At 34.5% G+C, this 13,559-nt stretch overlaps 1 protein-coding gene across 1 annotated transcript in view; it reads right to left on the reverse strand.

Annotated features, from left to right (window-relative positions):
- The window catches only part of LOC128983527 (DDRGK domain-containing protein 1), a 33,803-nt gene that overhangs the window by 11,562 nt on the left and 8,682 nt on the right, over window positions 1-13,559 (reverse strand). Inside the window, exons 2-5 of the mRNA XM_054402830.1 lie at window positions 7,959-8,066; window positions 7,197-7,327; window positions 6,210-6,473; window positions 1,477-1,582 (exon numbers count right to left, since the gene is read on the reverse strand). Coding sequence (XP_054258805.1) covers window positions 1,477-1,582; window positions 6,210-6,473; window positions 7,197-7,327; window positions 7,959-8,066 — 609 coding nt within the window. The remainder of the gene's footprint in view (window positions 1-1,476; window positions 1,583-6,209; window positions 6,474-7,196; window positions 7,328-7,958; window positions 8,067-13,559) is intronic.

A 13,559-nucleotide genomic window follows, 5' to 3' on the forward strand; every position in this document is an offset into this window, starting at 1 on the left:
GGAGGAAATACACTTCGAGATAACGCATCAGTCTAGACCTGCCCTCCGTGCGTATCAAGTTTCCCGGTACCGGCGTTTTTGTAATGTTTATTTTTTATTGTTTGTATTTTCGTTTGTGTGTAATTAAATGTGTGACATCGATGGATTCTAACTTCAACGACTTCCTCTGGAACGAAATTTGATGTCCTTGACAGCCCGATGAAGTTCCCATCGGGAACGAAACTGCAGTAGCTACATAGGCTACAAAGGATTTGACAGTATAAGGTATTTAAACCATTATTTATTACTATACCAGTGATCCGGAGGCTAACAACATGAAAAAAAAAAAATTACACAAGGGGAGCCATGCGCAAATTGCAAGGTTTAATAGGGACCAAAACTTGTTTCCGGGACAAAATTAGTTCAGTACAATACAAATTTACTTTTTCAAGAGTATGTTTCTTTAGAACAGTTGTATCAGGATCTAAATGCAAGGGAAATGGTTTGTGCCCATTGCTATTCAATCTTTGGAATATTCTCTACAAGAAATACAAAAACTAGAAGCTGGAATTACTATCGGAACCAACATAAATATCCTGGCATTTGCAGATGATGTGGCACTTGTTGCCAAAAGCGAAGATGAAATAAAAGTTATGGTTACAAAACTCACAAACCACGCTTAAAGTGTAGGCTTAAATATCAATGAAGACAAAACCAAGATAATGGAGTGTGGAAGAGCTACCCAATTAAATAATAAAAATCATGTAGAAATAGAAGGACACAAATTTTATAAAGTAAACAATTTCTCTTGCCTAGGAGTAATGCTTACGAATAATAATGAAGCAGATGCTAAAATTCAACAGATTAAAGGCAGCACATAGAAGTTTATCGGCATGCCACAAATTGTTAAGTTCTTGCCTACTTTCACATACAACTAAAATCCGTGTATACAAAACCATAAAAAGACCAGTCTTATTATATGGCTCAGAGAATTGGGTGCTAAGTAAGAGAAAACGAATTATAGTGTTTGAAAACAAGATTCTAAGAAAAATCTTTAGACCAACCTTTGAAAAAATGGAGACTGGAGAGTAAAGCACAACAGGGAGTTGAGAGAGTTGTACAGGGACTCAGATATTGTGGCTGAGGTGAGAAGTAGAAGATTAAGATGGGCTAAGGTGGGTTAAGATTATGTGTTTAGAAAGGAAGAGGGCTCCCTAATGAAAAGCACCCTAATCAACAACCCTGAGGGTAGAGGACCTCCTGGAAGGCCCAAGTTGAGGTGGAGAGATCAAGTAAGAAGATACCTGAGAAGAATGGAAAGAAGAAAGGAGGAAGCAATTGATCCTGGAATCTGGAGGCAGTGTGTTGGCGAGGCAAAGTACCTCCTTGGGTACCAAGAGCCACGGCAGTAAGTAAGTGAGAACAGTTATTAAGGTGAATAGGACTATGAATATAAACATGTTGGTTTTAGTGTTGGCCTATATACCTAATAATTACCTGTAATTCTTCCTTCTGTTTGCAAATCTTGAATTCTGTCAATAACAAATTGTGTTTTTAACTTGAACGTCGCTGCAAGGTCTTCCAAAACAACAACCTTATTTGTCTGAAAAAAAAACACAGTTTCATTATTAATTACTCATTTCATGGGCCAAGGCATGTACCCATTTTTCTACGGGGGATATATATTTTTTTTACTTTTAAAAGATGAAAATTGAAAACTTTTTGTTAGAGATGTGCGAGCACAGGTTTTTCAGGTCGAGTCGAGTTCGAGTCGAGTTTAAACCCAAAAGATCGAAGGATGTGTAAAATAACTCCTTAGGCCTAGAGCATGTAACTTGTAAAACAACCTTGTTACAAGCTGAAGAATGATTATAAATAAATTAATCTATCTATACTATTATAAAGAAGAGGTGGTGTCTGTGTGTGTGTGTGTTTGTATGAGCTAATCTAAAAAACTACTGAATCTACTGGGCTCAAATTGCACACAAATGAAGCTACAGTTCCGAGGATACATATAGAACTATTCCCGCTTCGATATTGTCCTACGGCTCTGCCCCGTGGGCATTCAAAAATTTGAGGTGAGAGATTTAAAAGTAAATATTGATTGATGGTATCCATGGTAACAAAGAACAAACCTACAAAGTTTAAAAATGTAAACAAGCAGAACTAACTGTCAAATGAATTTTGATTTTACAATTCCACACAGCTGGTTCAAACATATTAAATACTGCACGAATATTAGAACAGAGAGGGTAAGGATTATAAATTAAAATAATGATGTCACTAGCCTAAATGTAAACATTATTTAACATCACTTAAATAGAGCTGTCAAACCATATGTATAAGCATTTTATACTTCTATGCCAACCCCGTACGAAGGACGGGTACTCTGCTAGTTATTAATATTTGTGCAGTAACATATCAATATAATGCATAGAAAATAATTTTAAAACAACAACAATAGAGCTCATAAATGAACTTCTACTTCTGTGAAAAATAGGTAAGTGAGCATATATTTATTTATCCAAAAATTAAATACATTAATCCCTATTGATAAGTAATATTGCATAATACTTGGCTAAAATTACTTAACACTTGCATCTATTAGTTATTAAGGTTGCAATTACAATATTTAGTTTAATAAAGAGATTTATTCTAAAACTTCAAATTAATTTTATTTCCTACCTTTTCACCTTTAGTTTTTTAAGTTTATTACCATTATTCTTTTAGTTGGTGTGGTTTTTGTAACAGTAGGCCTACAAAATTTCCAATGGTTTGACAGTGGGTAAAGTTAAAATAAATTTTGAAATTAAAGAAAATTAAATTTTTTAATCTTGTATGTTAATTGTAAACATTCTGTCAAAATACTCAAAATATATGTTAAAAATAAAGTGCAAATAGGCCTACAAGTAGTCTACCTTACTGATAAACAAAACAATTGTAGATTGAAAATTGGACTGAATAATGTAATAGGCTCATACAATAGTAGTTATAGAAATCAAATGAAACCTAGACTTAGGCCTAACTCACTATAATCAATTGTATTCCATGCACATTAACCACATTAATGCAAGTTGTCATGAAGGAAAACAAACTATGTAACCTAGAAGACCAAGTGCTACCACTTAATTATTTTGAGATATTTGTAAGCTTTTTTAGGAGTGCTACTATTGTCTTTATGAATGATTTTATACTTATTTATGAGTTATCTATGTTTTACAAGTTTACAGAATAATTATTTTTAACCACGGTAGCATCAATTTATAATTATCAACTTATAACATATGTAACCTTTATTGTTGAATTGGTAATTAATTTTATTTAACAGAATTCACTTGACATAAGTTTGAGGTACGGGAACAGTAAAACACTGGCATTCTGTTACAAGAGGAATGTAATAAAGAATTTAAGAGCAAAATAACAAATTACAGAAACATTGAGTATAAATTGAACTAACAAACTTTTGTAAATACAATAATTATAAATGGCAAAAGACCAGCAAAGAAAGGGTATTTTAAAAGAAAGAACTAAACCCAAGATCAAAAGATTGAAGTCAAAAGACTAGGGAGATGGAGTGCATGGAAAAATAAAATAATAAATGAAAAATATGAATTAGAAATATAAAAGTATATGTTGTTAAAACAAAATAAAAATTTAAAGGAAAACTAATAAAATAAAACTAAGTTTAGACTTGAAGAATCTCTCTCTAGGAAGAGAGAAACAAAGGTTAAAAACATTCCCTTTTAATTATTTTGTGAGTGAGCAAGCAGATTAAGAATTAAAATAAATTATGATTACAATGGATTTAAATTGGTACATACATGTATCACTTGATGTTACCCAACCTAACTTCTGCCACTAAAGTGACAACAGGCCATGGGATCTAAACTTCACATTCACACACAACACACGCGCGCGACTCTTCAACGAAACATTTAACGATTTTGGAGACTGGAGACTAACTCACGCTAAGCCGTATTCTAGGAGACTGTGCATCTCTTCTTCAGGTAATTTAGAGGGTCGTGAAAGATGCCGGAAGCTCTCCGCCAATCGGGTGGTGATACGTCAAACAGCCAGGGTTTTCTTACAGCTGATTGGTTTCTGTGAGTCCACGTGATTTGCACACGTGTCGATGCTTCCAGAAGTTTATTGGCATATTCTCTGTCTCTGTCACAGGAAAACGGATGCGTAGCTTGCACTTACTTTTGGGAACAAGCCCAGACTGTCTGATCATTGGAAAAGTACAGTAAACAGGAAATGATGATTAAGAATGACAGCTACAGAGATTGAGTATTGAAAACAGGAAATAATGGGTTGAATTACAATGTTCAGGAAGCTTAAGAAATATGAATTGAAATAAGTTTTAGGGTTTCAAGAATGGCAAAGTAAAGAAATTGTATTTTTAATTAAAATTGAGTAAGTAGTTACACAGATGTGTTATTAAGGTCAATGACCCAAAACATCATGATTGTGCAATGTTGTATTTTGACATAAAAATGTAAATCATGGTATTAACTCTTATTTGAATATTTCTCCTGGTCCCTTGCAGATTGTATTTTCAATGCTAAATAATTAATTGTGGTAAATTCAAATTATATTTTTGATGATTCAAATCTCCTATACAAAAAGACAAAAGTCAAACCAGGCAAGGAAAAAACCTGCTATTGTAATCCCCCTGCCCCTACCCAGCCATTTCGGAAGTGGTGAAAGTCTAGTCTGGTCTAAATATAGCTCCAAGGTCTCACCCTCCCCTTCCCCCCAACCCCCTACACCACTCGCTGTTGCCGGTTGCCGGCTCATTTCGAGGTCATTGCACAACCCCTCCCTCCCTTCTATTGTTTTGCCTTTTGTAGTGTTTCTATTCTGATTTTTTTTAAACATAGATTTATTGCTTGTAACAGTTCAGTAGTGGAATTTTCTATTGTGAAACAGTACTTTAAAACAAGATCACTACCGATCATGTAATTCTGTGTCAAGTCCAGATTATGCCATTGCCAGTCAGTCGCCGGCAACTGCTTTGAGTTGACCTATTCTGTTGTGAAAGCTATAAAAATAGGTTAGGACAACTACCTCTTGCTCATTTCTACACTGTAGAAATATTTGTATTACTGTAGAATCTATAGTACAGTACTACAAATTATAAAGCATTTAATGTAAACACAAGTTACATTTTAACAAATATTGATTTTTTACAATTTTAAACCAAACTCGACTTGAAACTGCCGAGTTCAAAGATAAGCTCGAGTTTCAAGGCCGTACTCGACTCGTAATCGAAATCTCGAGTACTCGCACATCTCTACTTTTTGTTAAGTTTTGTTTTAAAATATAAAAAAAAAAAAATTGAGCTAACTGTTTTTATCATACGATAAGAAACCTTCCAACAAAATAACTAAATCTTATTCTGCAGGTTTGCTGTGACAGATATTTTTCATCCAGCAAAACTTTAGCTTATATAATACTAGCTGTACCAGCGGGCTTTGCCCCGTTTAACTTTATAAGTGAGCTCGTTCGCATGGCTCAATCACGTCCTGTTGAAGTTTGTTTGCTACGCTCACTCACTTTTAGTTGGAGCTCGTTCGCTACGGTAACTCGCCTCCAGGTTGAAGTTCGTTTGCTACGCTCACTCACCTTTTGGTTGCAAATTAGCTGTTGTCATAAATGTAAAAGAAATAATAGTGCTGCACCCTGTTGGTAATCCTTGTAACTTTAATGCTATTGAACATCATAGAACAGAACCAACTTGTTTATTGAAACAGCTGTTAAGATTCATTAATTCCATTTAAATATAAGTACTCATAAGGTTAACATGGGAAACTCCAGAGCCACTGGGGCGGAGCCCGAGAGTCCGATCAGAATAAAAACAGCTTAGTTTTCCTATTAATGCCTAAAGAATCAGTGTACCAAATTTCAGCCTCCTAGGTAAATGGGAAGTAAGAGAATTAGTGATGAGTGAGTGAGTCAGTCAGTCAGTCAGTGAGTCAGTGAGGGCTTTGCCTTTTATATAGATAGATAGATTTTAGAAGATAAAATATGATTGACAGAAATGTTTTGCTGGCCCGTTGCCAGAAGGAAAAGGGCAAACTACTAAGAATTTGTAACTTTTAAATAGAATAGATAAAACCCAATATATCATTAACATGTTTCTTTAATAAAAAAGGAACACTAATGTTTATATGTTCATTCAGCAGCAAACATTCTCTCCCTTTCAAAAAGTAACAATATTAACAAACCTGAATATAAGAGATGAAATCCTGTAAGAGATTTGATTTATTCTCTTCGCTCTCAGATTCATCATAGCCTTCTTGTTCGATGCTAAAGGCTTCTTTTAGTTTCAAATATTCTTCATACTCTTGTCTTTCTTTTTCTTCTTTTTCTTTTTTTTCTTGTTCTAGTCGCTTTTCCTCCTCTAATTTTTCTTTAAATTCAGCCTTTTTCCTTTCCTCATCAAGCAATTCTTTCTTCCGCTTTTTTTCTTCCCTTTCTCTCTCTTGAACCTAGTGGCAGAAAACAAAAACTTATAAAAGTACGTTTAAAATTATTGCAACTATCCAACTATAGCCTATAATTTAGTTACCATTACTAACATTTTACATCTGATGATATACAAAGATTGATACAACGATTTAGAGATGGAGTTATTTTACAAGGAACAAGGGTGACCAACTAACCTTGTTAGGAAACGTCACTGACCAAAGTTTTCTCAGTATTGTACCTATGTCTTAGCTTACAAGCTTTCTGGGACCACATTTAGATTAATTAATCTCCCTCTGTAATCTACTTTTAGCAAATTTCCCTATAGGGAAGTAGCTATTACCGTAGGTGGCGCAGTAAGACCTAGGCCCGAGACTGATTTACTTTTTCATGTTGATGTCCCTAGAGGCCAAAAACACCATTCGTTAAAATTTTTATATGTGTGTATATATATATATATAAAATGAAAATAGTAGTGATTAGGCACGGCTCCCTTTTACTCCAGGCCACGGCCTGGTAAAATTGGCAACGTTGCAAGTAGGGTTGTTTAGTGTCAGACAGGTGACATCAGCTCATTAATTTGCACTTTATTGATTTCAATTTAAGTTTATTAAAATATTTAAAATAAAACATACAGAGTTGATGATAATCGCCCAAAATTCTAATAAGCTGTATTACTAAAATTATTGAAATAATAAATTAAAATTACCCATGAGGTTCAACCTTTTCAAATAACTAGAACGTACCTCCCTCTGTGCTTTTTTCTCGGCCTTAGCTTCTAGTTTAGCTCGTTTTTTAGCTCCCATCTTGGAGTCATCGATCTCTGAATTAGGAGCTGCTCTCTCTTCTGCATCATCTTCTTCCTCATCCTCTCGGCCTATTACATCACATTAATTGTTGGAAGAACTCTTTACACATTACATCACAAGATCATAAACAAAGAACTTTAAAACCTAATATGTTACTAGGTGAAACCCTTCGAAATCGACGGTTACTTTAAAGGCTTAAGCTAATTCATCTAAACGTGATAAATAGAGTTAAATGATCAAAACTTTAACATTTATCTTTATTTAATGAGTAATAAATAAGTGTTTAAAAATAATAATCACTATTGCGCAAGTTACAGAATATGGTTTGATTATTCAATGAATTAAATGTTTCCAGTACGTCATCGGAGTTATGATAACTGGTGTCATCCCCTTTTTAAGAACTATTAGATAGTATTAAAATCGTGTGGATGGATCTTTTGTGGTAAACACTTCCGTGATTTTGTCAGTGCAAAATAGACTAAATCTATGTTTTTATTTGAGAAAAAAAATCTATTGAGAAGGCACGTTATTACTTCAAAGGGAGGTCCACCCTTAAGCTGTGTAAGTGCTTAATAGTGTAGCTAGCTACAGCTAAAGCTACAAAATCTTAAAAGTAGTGTAGCTATAGCTAACGCTACAAAAAAAGTAGCACGCTACTGTAGCGTTGCTACTTCCCAACCCTGGAAGGAAGGAAATTACCTGCTGCAGCTCTGAGGCGAACTCTGGCATTTCTGGCACCAACTGCTCTCCTGGGCAAGTCCCTGAGTGCTGGCTGGGGTCGTCTGACACCAGCTAGCTTTGCTTCATCTGACAAACATGTACAACAAAATGACAGTGGAAGCAAACTGAGTTAAAAGATAAACTGTTAATGCAAAAGTAATCTTGGTTAATTAAAAAATTAATAATAATTTGGATTTTTTTTTTTTAAGAGGATGTTGGCCTCTTTTAACATAACTTTGTGACTTCCCACCCACATAGGCTTTTGGCCTGAGCATGAAACGTTTAAATGTTTGAAATGTATCAAGAAAATATTAACACAATGTATCTATAGGGGAAAAGACATAGTAAAACGTTTTACTTTGGAGTGTGCATAGGCACTGCTTTTGCCACTTGGTAGTAGAGGGAGCCAGGCGGAACAGCGTTGACCTAGAGCACTTTACAGCAAGTGCTATAAAGTGATTAAACTATTATGGAATTATTTCAGAACCTATCTAAAGAACATAAGTGACAAGCATTCGTTTGTTAAGGCCTTATCTATCTATGTATATACTGTTATAAAGAAGATGTAGTCAGGGCCGCCCCGAGAGTAATAGACGCCTGGGGCGAGATTTAAATTTTCGCCATCTCCCCAAAAAAGGTATTTGGGGATTTGTGTCAATAGACCCAACGTCCAATATATAGATAGATATTGAACATTTTGCAAGTATTTTTTATAAACGTAACAACTACACTGAACTAAATAACTAAAAACATTGAATTTACGACTCACATCGGATATCACAAAACGACTATGAGTTGACGTAAGAGATTAAGCTTTGAGGTTAAAAAAGCAAGTGTAGGTGGGGCGTGTGTGTCTCGGACTCGCAGTTTTGCCAACAAGTCACATGCCAGACTTAAAAGTAGTAATAGTACGAGTTGTATATTAAATAACGGTATTTATTTTATGAATAAAGCAAAAGCTATAGATTGCCCTTTTAGCGAATTTCCCTATAGGGTGGTAGCTATTACAGTAGGTGGCACGGTCAGACCTAGGCCCGGGACCGATTTACTTTTTCATTTTGATGTCCCCAGAGGCCAAAAACACTATTCGTTCAAATTTGTATATATATATATATATCTATATATATAATACGTGAAGCAGTTTTTGGTTAACGCAACTCCTCCCTTAGGCTATTTGTTGACCAATTTTAAAGTTTAAGGTGTCAAAAGATTTGTCTCAATATGTAGTTTTGCAATAAGGTTTTAGAATTTTAAAATTCCTCCTCTTAAGGCCGTGAGACCCTCTCAAAAGTTGGGTTTTCCCCATAAGAAATACATAGAACAAATTTAAAAACAAAAAAACAGCTATTTCTAAAAAGAAACTCATTAACTTTTTGGGAGTAAATATTGATGTTTGTAGTATTCAGTACGTTAAGACCAAGTTAAACAGTTAATCAGTTTTGTTGGAAGAACAGAAAATGACTCAAGTTCAAAGAAGAAATATTAAAAACGGGAGGAGGAGACAATTAATAATAAGATATCTTTATGCGTATGAGAGTAGAAAAATAGAGGTGCGGTCTAACAGATACCCATCCAGATACACATGCACTTGGTGGGAAGAGTAATATTTGCCAGTTCCGCTATGCAACTTACTTTGGAAGTGAAACAAATATAACAGATTATGGCTGTCCAGTTGGTAACCCAGATTTTGTGGGTAAAAAATGGAGTACATGAAATGGTTGATATCACCCCACTTTTCATGATTCTCTACGGTGAAAATTCGTTTGATTAGGGGATGTCTCAAATCAAAGAAATAAAATGACCCAACTTAAATTACTTAACACAACTTATCAGTAAGGTAACAGTTTTCTTCAATTCTAAATGCTAGAAAAACTTTGTTGCAACATGTTAACTCGAATTGAAGCAGATCGTTTAGCATTCATTAGAAGTTATCAGTTAAAACTGAGAGCAGAAATAATGTAAGTGAGCCTTGACGACGCAAATAGAGATATTTAAAATTAGTTTCTAACAAGTGTTTAAACAACTCTAAGATGTAACTAGAATTACTCGAATTTAAGCATAACGTTTTCCTCGGCGTTATGTTTCATACTATGCGGCTCATTGAGCCGTTGAGGGTTCTCTAGTATATATATATTATGTGCTTGTTGATATATAGACTTATATATACGTTCGTCAACGCGATAACTTGAGTAATTTTTGTCCGATTTAGATGAAATTTGGTTTAAAGGTGTAATACGGGATAAACTTGAATGAGTTCACAAACCAGCGATCGGACCATGGGAACGGGGTTTTACGGGGGGTTTTATAGGGTAAAAAATTGTTTGTTTTTCTCATTTTTGACCCTTAAAACACATTTCCCAATTTCTCTCTGGACCTTTTTAAAGAGCTTGAAAAAACAAATAATTTAGTATATCAAAGTGTTTAAGTACAGTTATTGGTAACAGAGAAAATTAAAAAAAAAAAATTATAAATTTAAAATTCCCATGTTATTTTTATAAAGAATATTGTAAAATGTTGTAGTTTGCTTCTTTATGGATATACTTTGATCAAACTTGGCAAATTTATTTATTTTATACTAAGCTATTAATATTTTACTAAAAATTACACTTAATTAGTTTCCTTGTTGCAGCAAACCTAGGTACTCATTAAACCTAATGTTATTTAAATAGATTTAATTGAAAATCAATTCAGACAAATGGAAATTTACTTAGTTGACAGGTTTGCTACGGCAGGGTTATTTTAGAATAGTCATTGTCATTGATTACATGTTTACGAGTTTCCCGTAAAATATTCGTTTGCGGTTTGCCTCATAATTTTTTTACCTTCCTAAGCCGCGGCCCCCCTAGCCCAGGGCGGTCGTCCCGCTTGCCCGGCCCTCGGGGCTGCCCTGGATGTGGTGTCTGTCTGTTTTTTAGCAAATTTCCCTATAGAGCATAAGCTATTACTGTAAGTCTCATGGTAAGACTTAGTCCCAGGACCGATTTACTTTTTCGTTTTGAGGTCCCTAAAGACCAAAAACACCATCCATTCAAATTCATATATATATATATATATATATATATATTTTAATAAGCAAAATAATAAAAACCAGATTACCCTGAAGTTTATTTTTATTTAAACTGATACGTATTTCGGCACTAAGGCCATGATCACAGTATGAGCTATATAAAAGTATGTAAACAAATAAAATAAATAAATAGTTAATAACATATGTTTTGAATTCCTATTAAATTTTGATTAAATGGTTAGGTGTATTTTTTAACACGTGAATGTACAAGATTCTTCCCTGATTTGTCTGATTTTTTCATGTTTTGGATTTTGCTTTTGTTTTTGCATTACATTAAGAATTTGGTCGCCGTGTTCTTTTGAATGTAGGTATATTTGCAGCTCTTCTTTTATATCAATTTTTTCACCCTTTTTCTCATAATTTAGAATTTTGACACATTCTTCTAATTTACCATAATTATGATTATTTTCTAATATGTGTTCTGCATACATTGAGCGTTGGGATGTTTTATTGTTTGATTTTACGGCTTGGATATGTTCTTTGAATCTGCATGAAAATGCTCTTCCAGTCTGACCAATGTAGAATTTGGGACAATTTAGACATTTAATTTTATATATTCCAGATTTGTTATATTTGTCAATTGTTTGTGGGTTCTTGTTTGATAGTTTATTAATTAAATTGAATGCGTTGTTTCTAGATCTATAGCTAATTTTGAATTTAGATGCTTGAAATGTTTTTCTGATTGGTTTGTTTAATACCGAACTGTACGGAAGACAAATAAACTCCTTCTTCTCTTCTATGTTTAAATTTTGGGTTTTCTTATTTTTTATCTTCTTAATTAATTTGTCTATTAAACTATTCTTGTATCCATTTCTTGTAGCTATTTCTTTTATAATAGATTTTTCCAAATCATAATCATCTTCATTTAAAGGCACTCTTAACATTCTGTGTACCATAGAGTTGAAGCTTGCCATTTTATGTTGCCACGGTGAATTTGAATCAGCAGGAATAACAAGATATGTTTGAGTGGCTTTTCTATAAATTTATAAATAATGTTTGTCATTGTTTTTTCCAATTGTTAAGTCGAGAAAATTGATTTCATCTTTTTTATTTTCATTGTGAATTTTATTTCCTTAGATATTGTGTTTAAATAGGATTAAAAGTCAGTGCACGATTTTTCATTTCCTTTGAATAGACATAATATATTATCTACATATCTGTGCCAATATATTATGCTTTCCTTATGAGGGTTATTTTTGTTCATTATCTTATTTTCTTCTAAGTTATTCAAATATATGTTAGCTAATAAGCCAGAAAGTGGTGATCCCATCGCTAAACAATCACATTGTTTGTACATTTTAGAATCATATTGAAAATAATTTTGATTAGTTACGAGTAGTAGTACTTTTGGGTGTTCTGGGACAGAGGAGGTATCGTTGAAAACTTTGAAAATCTGTGTGTTTTCCTTCACTTTCTGTTGAATTTGGTGAAAAAGTGATGGTTTTTGAGTGAATTTTGATGAAAATGGTGGTAAAATCAGTAAAAAAGCTGAAAGTCTGTGAGAGAGGAGGGTTAATGACCTCCCCCTTGTCTGGTCATGTGACAGCTGTTTTTTCCTCGAAAGGGGTGTTGTCCAGTATTATGTGGTCAGACAAGAAGGCGAGGTATTTATTATTTAATACCATTATTTGTGGTATTACCCCACAAGAAGGCGAGGGGGGTAGACTCGTATTGGGTGTTTTGATCAGACAAGAAGGTTCGTACGGGGTGTTTTGGGTAGACAGCGGTGTGTTTTGAGTGCGATGACAGCTAACTAGGCTCGCACTAGGTGTGAAGCTGGAGACACTCGTGTTCATGGTTTGCAGTGAATTTTGACGAAAATGTTGGTAAAATTGGTAAATTATGAGAGAGGAGGTGTCTAGACCAGTGACGGGGGGTGGGGGGAGGGAGGAGGGGGGTGTCCATGACGTCACATGTAAACAGAGGATCTGTGACCACGTGGATTGAGGTAGGTCGGCGACTCAGCACGTGGTGTGGTTCAGAGTACTGAGGAGACGTCATATGTAAACAGAGGAGTAAGGTAGGTCAGGGATCCGACCACGCCAATGCATCCTCCAGAGGCGAAAAAATATTTTTTTTGTGTTTTTCAGTTTTAATATTTTGTGCACTTTATTTCTGTTCTATTAGTTTATTGTTGTAATCTCGATCTGACCATGGCTTTTGGGTATCAAAGCAAGTTTTTCGTTGACACCGTTGTTGTAGTTTCTAATCATGACGTCTGTCAAAACGTTGTTGTACTTGCATGGGAGATACAATTTTCTTAGATTGCCACAAGGGTCTTCTTCGACAGTAGCAGTTACTGAGGGACCGTATCTCGTCACGACTCGCTGCAACTCCACTATTCTGTAGGGATGCTCATGTCGCAGCTCTTCGACTTTAGTGTATTTGGGTGCTTGGCACGCGTTAAGCAAATCTACCAATTGTGCCATGTCTCTCACTTATATAAATGCGTAGTTACATAACCTTGATTATGTTCCTTGATATGTCGTAGGCAAACGCGTTTTCAGAGACGA

The sequence above is a fragment of the Macrosteles quadrilineatus genome, unplaced genomic scaffold (assembly GCF_028750875.1).
Source record: "Macrosteles quadrilineatus isolate MER2022 unplaced genomic scaffold, UCM_ALF_1.0 Scaffold_1__1_contigs__length_201487025, whole genome shotgun sequence".
Lineage (NCBI taxonomy): Eukaryota > Metazoa > Arthropoda > Insecta > Hemiptera > Cicadellidae > Macrosteles > Macrosteles quadrilineatus.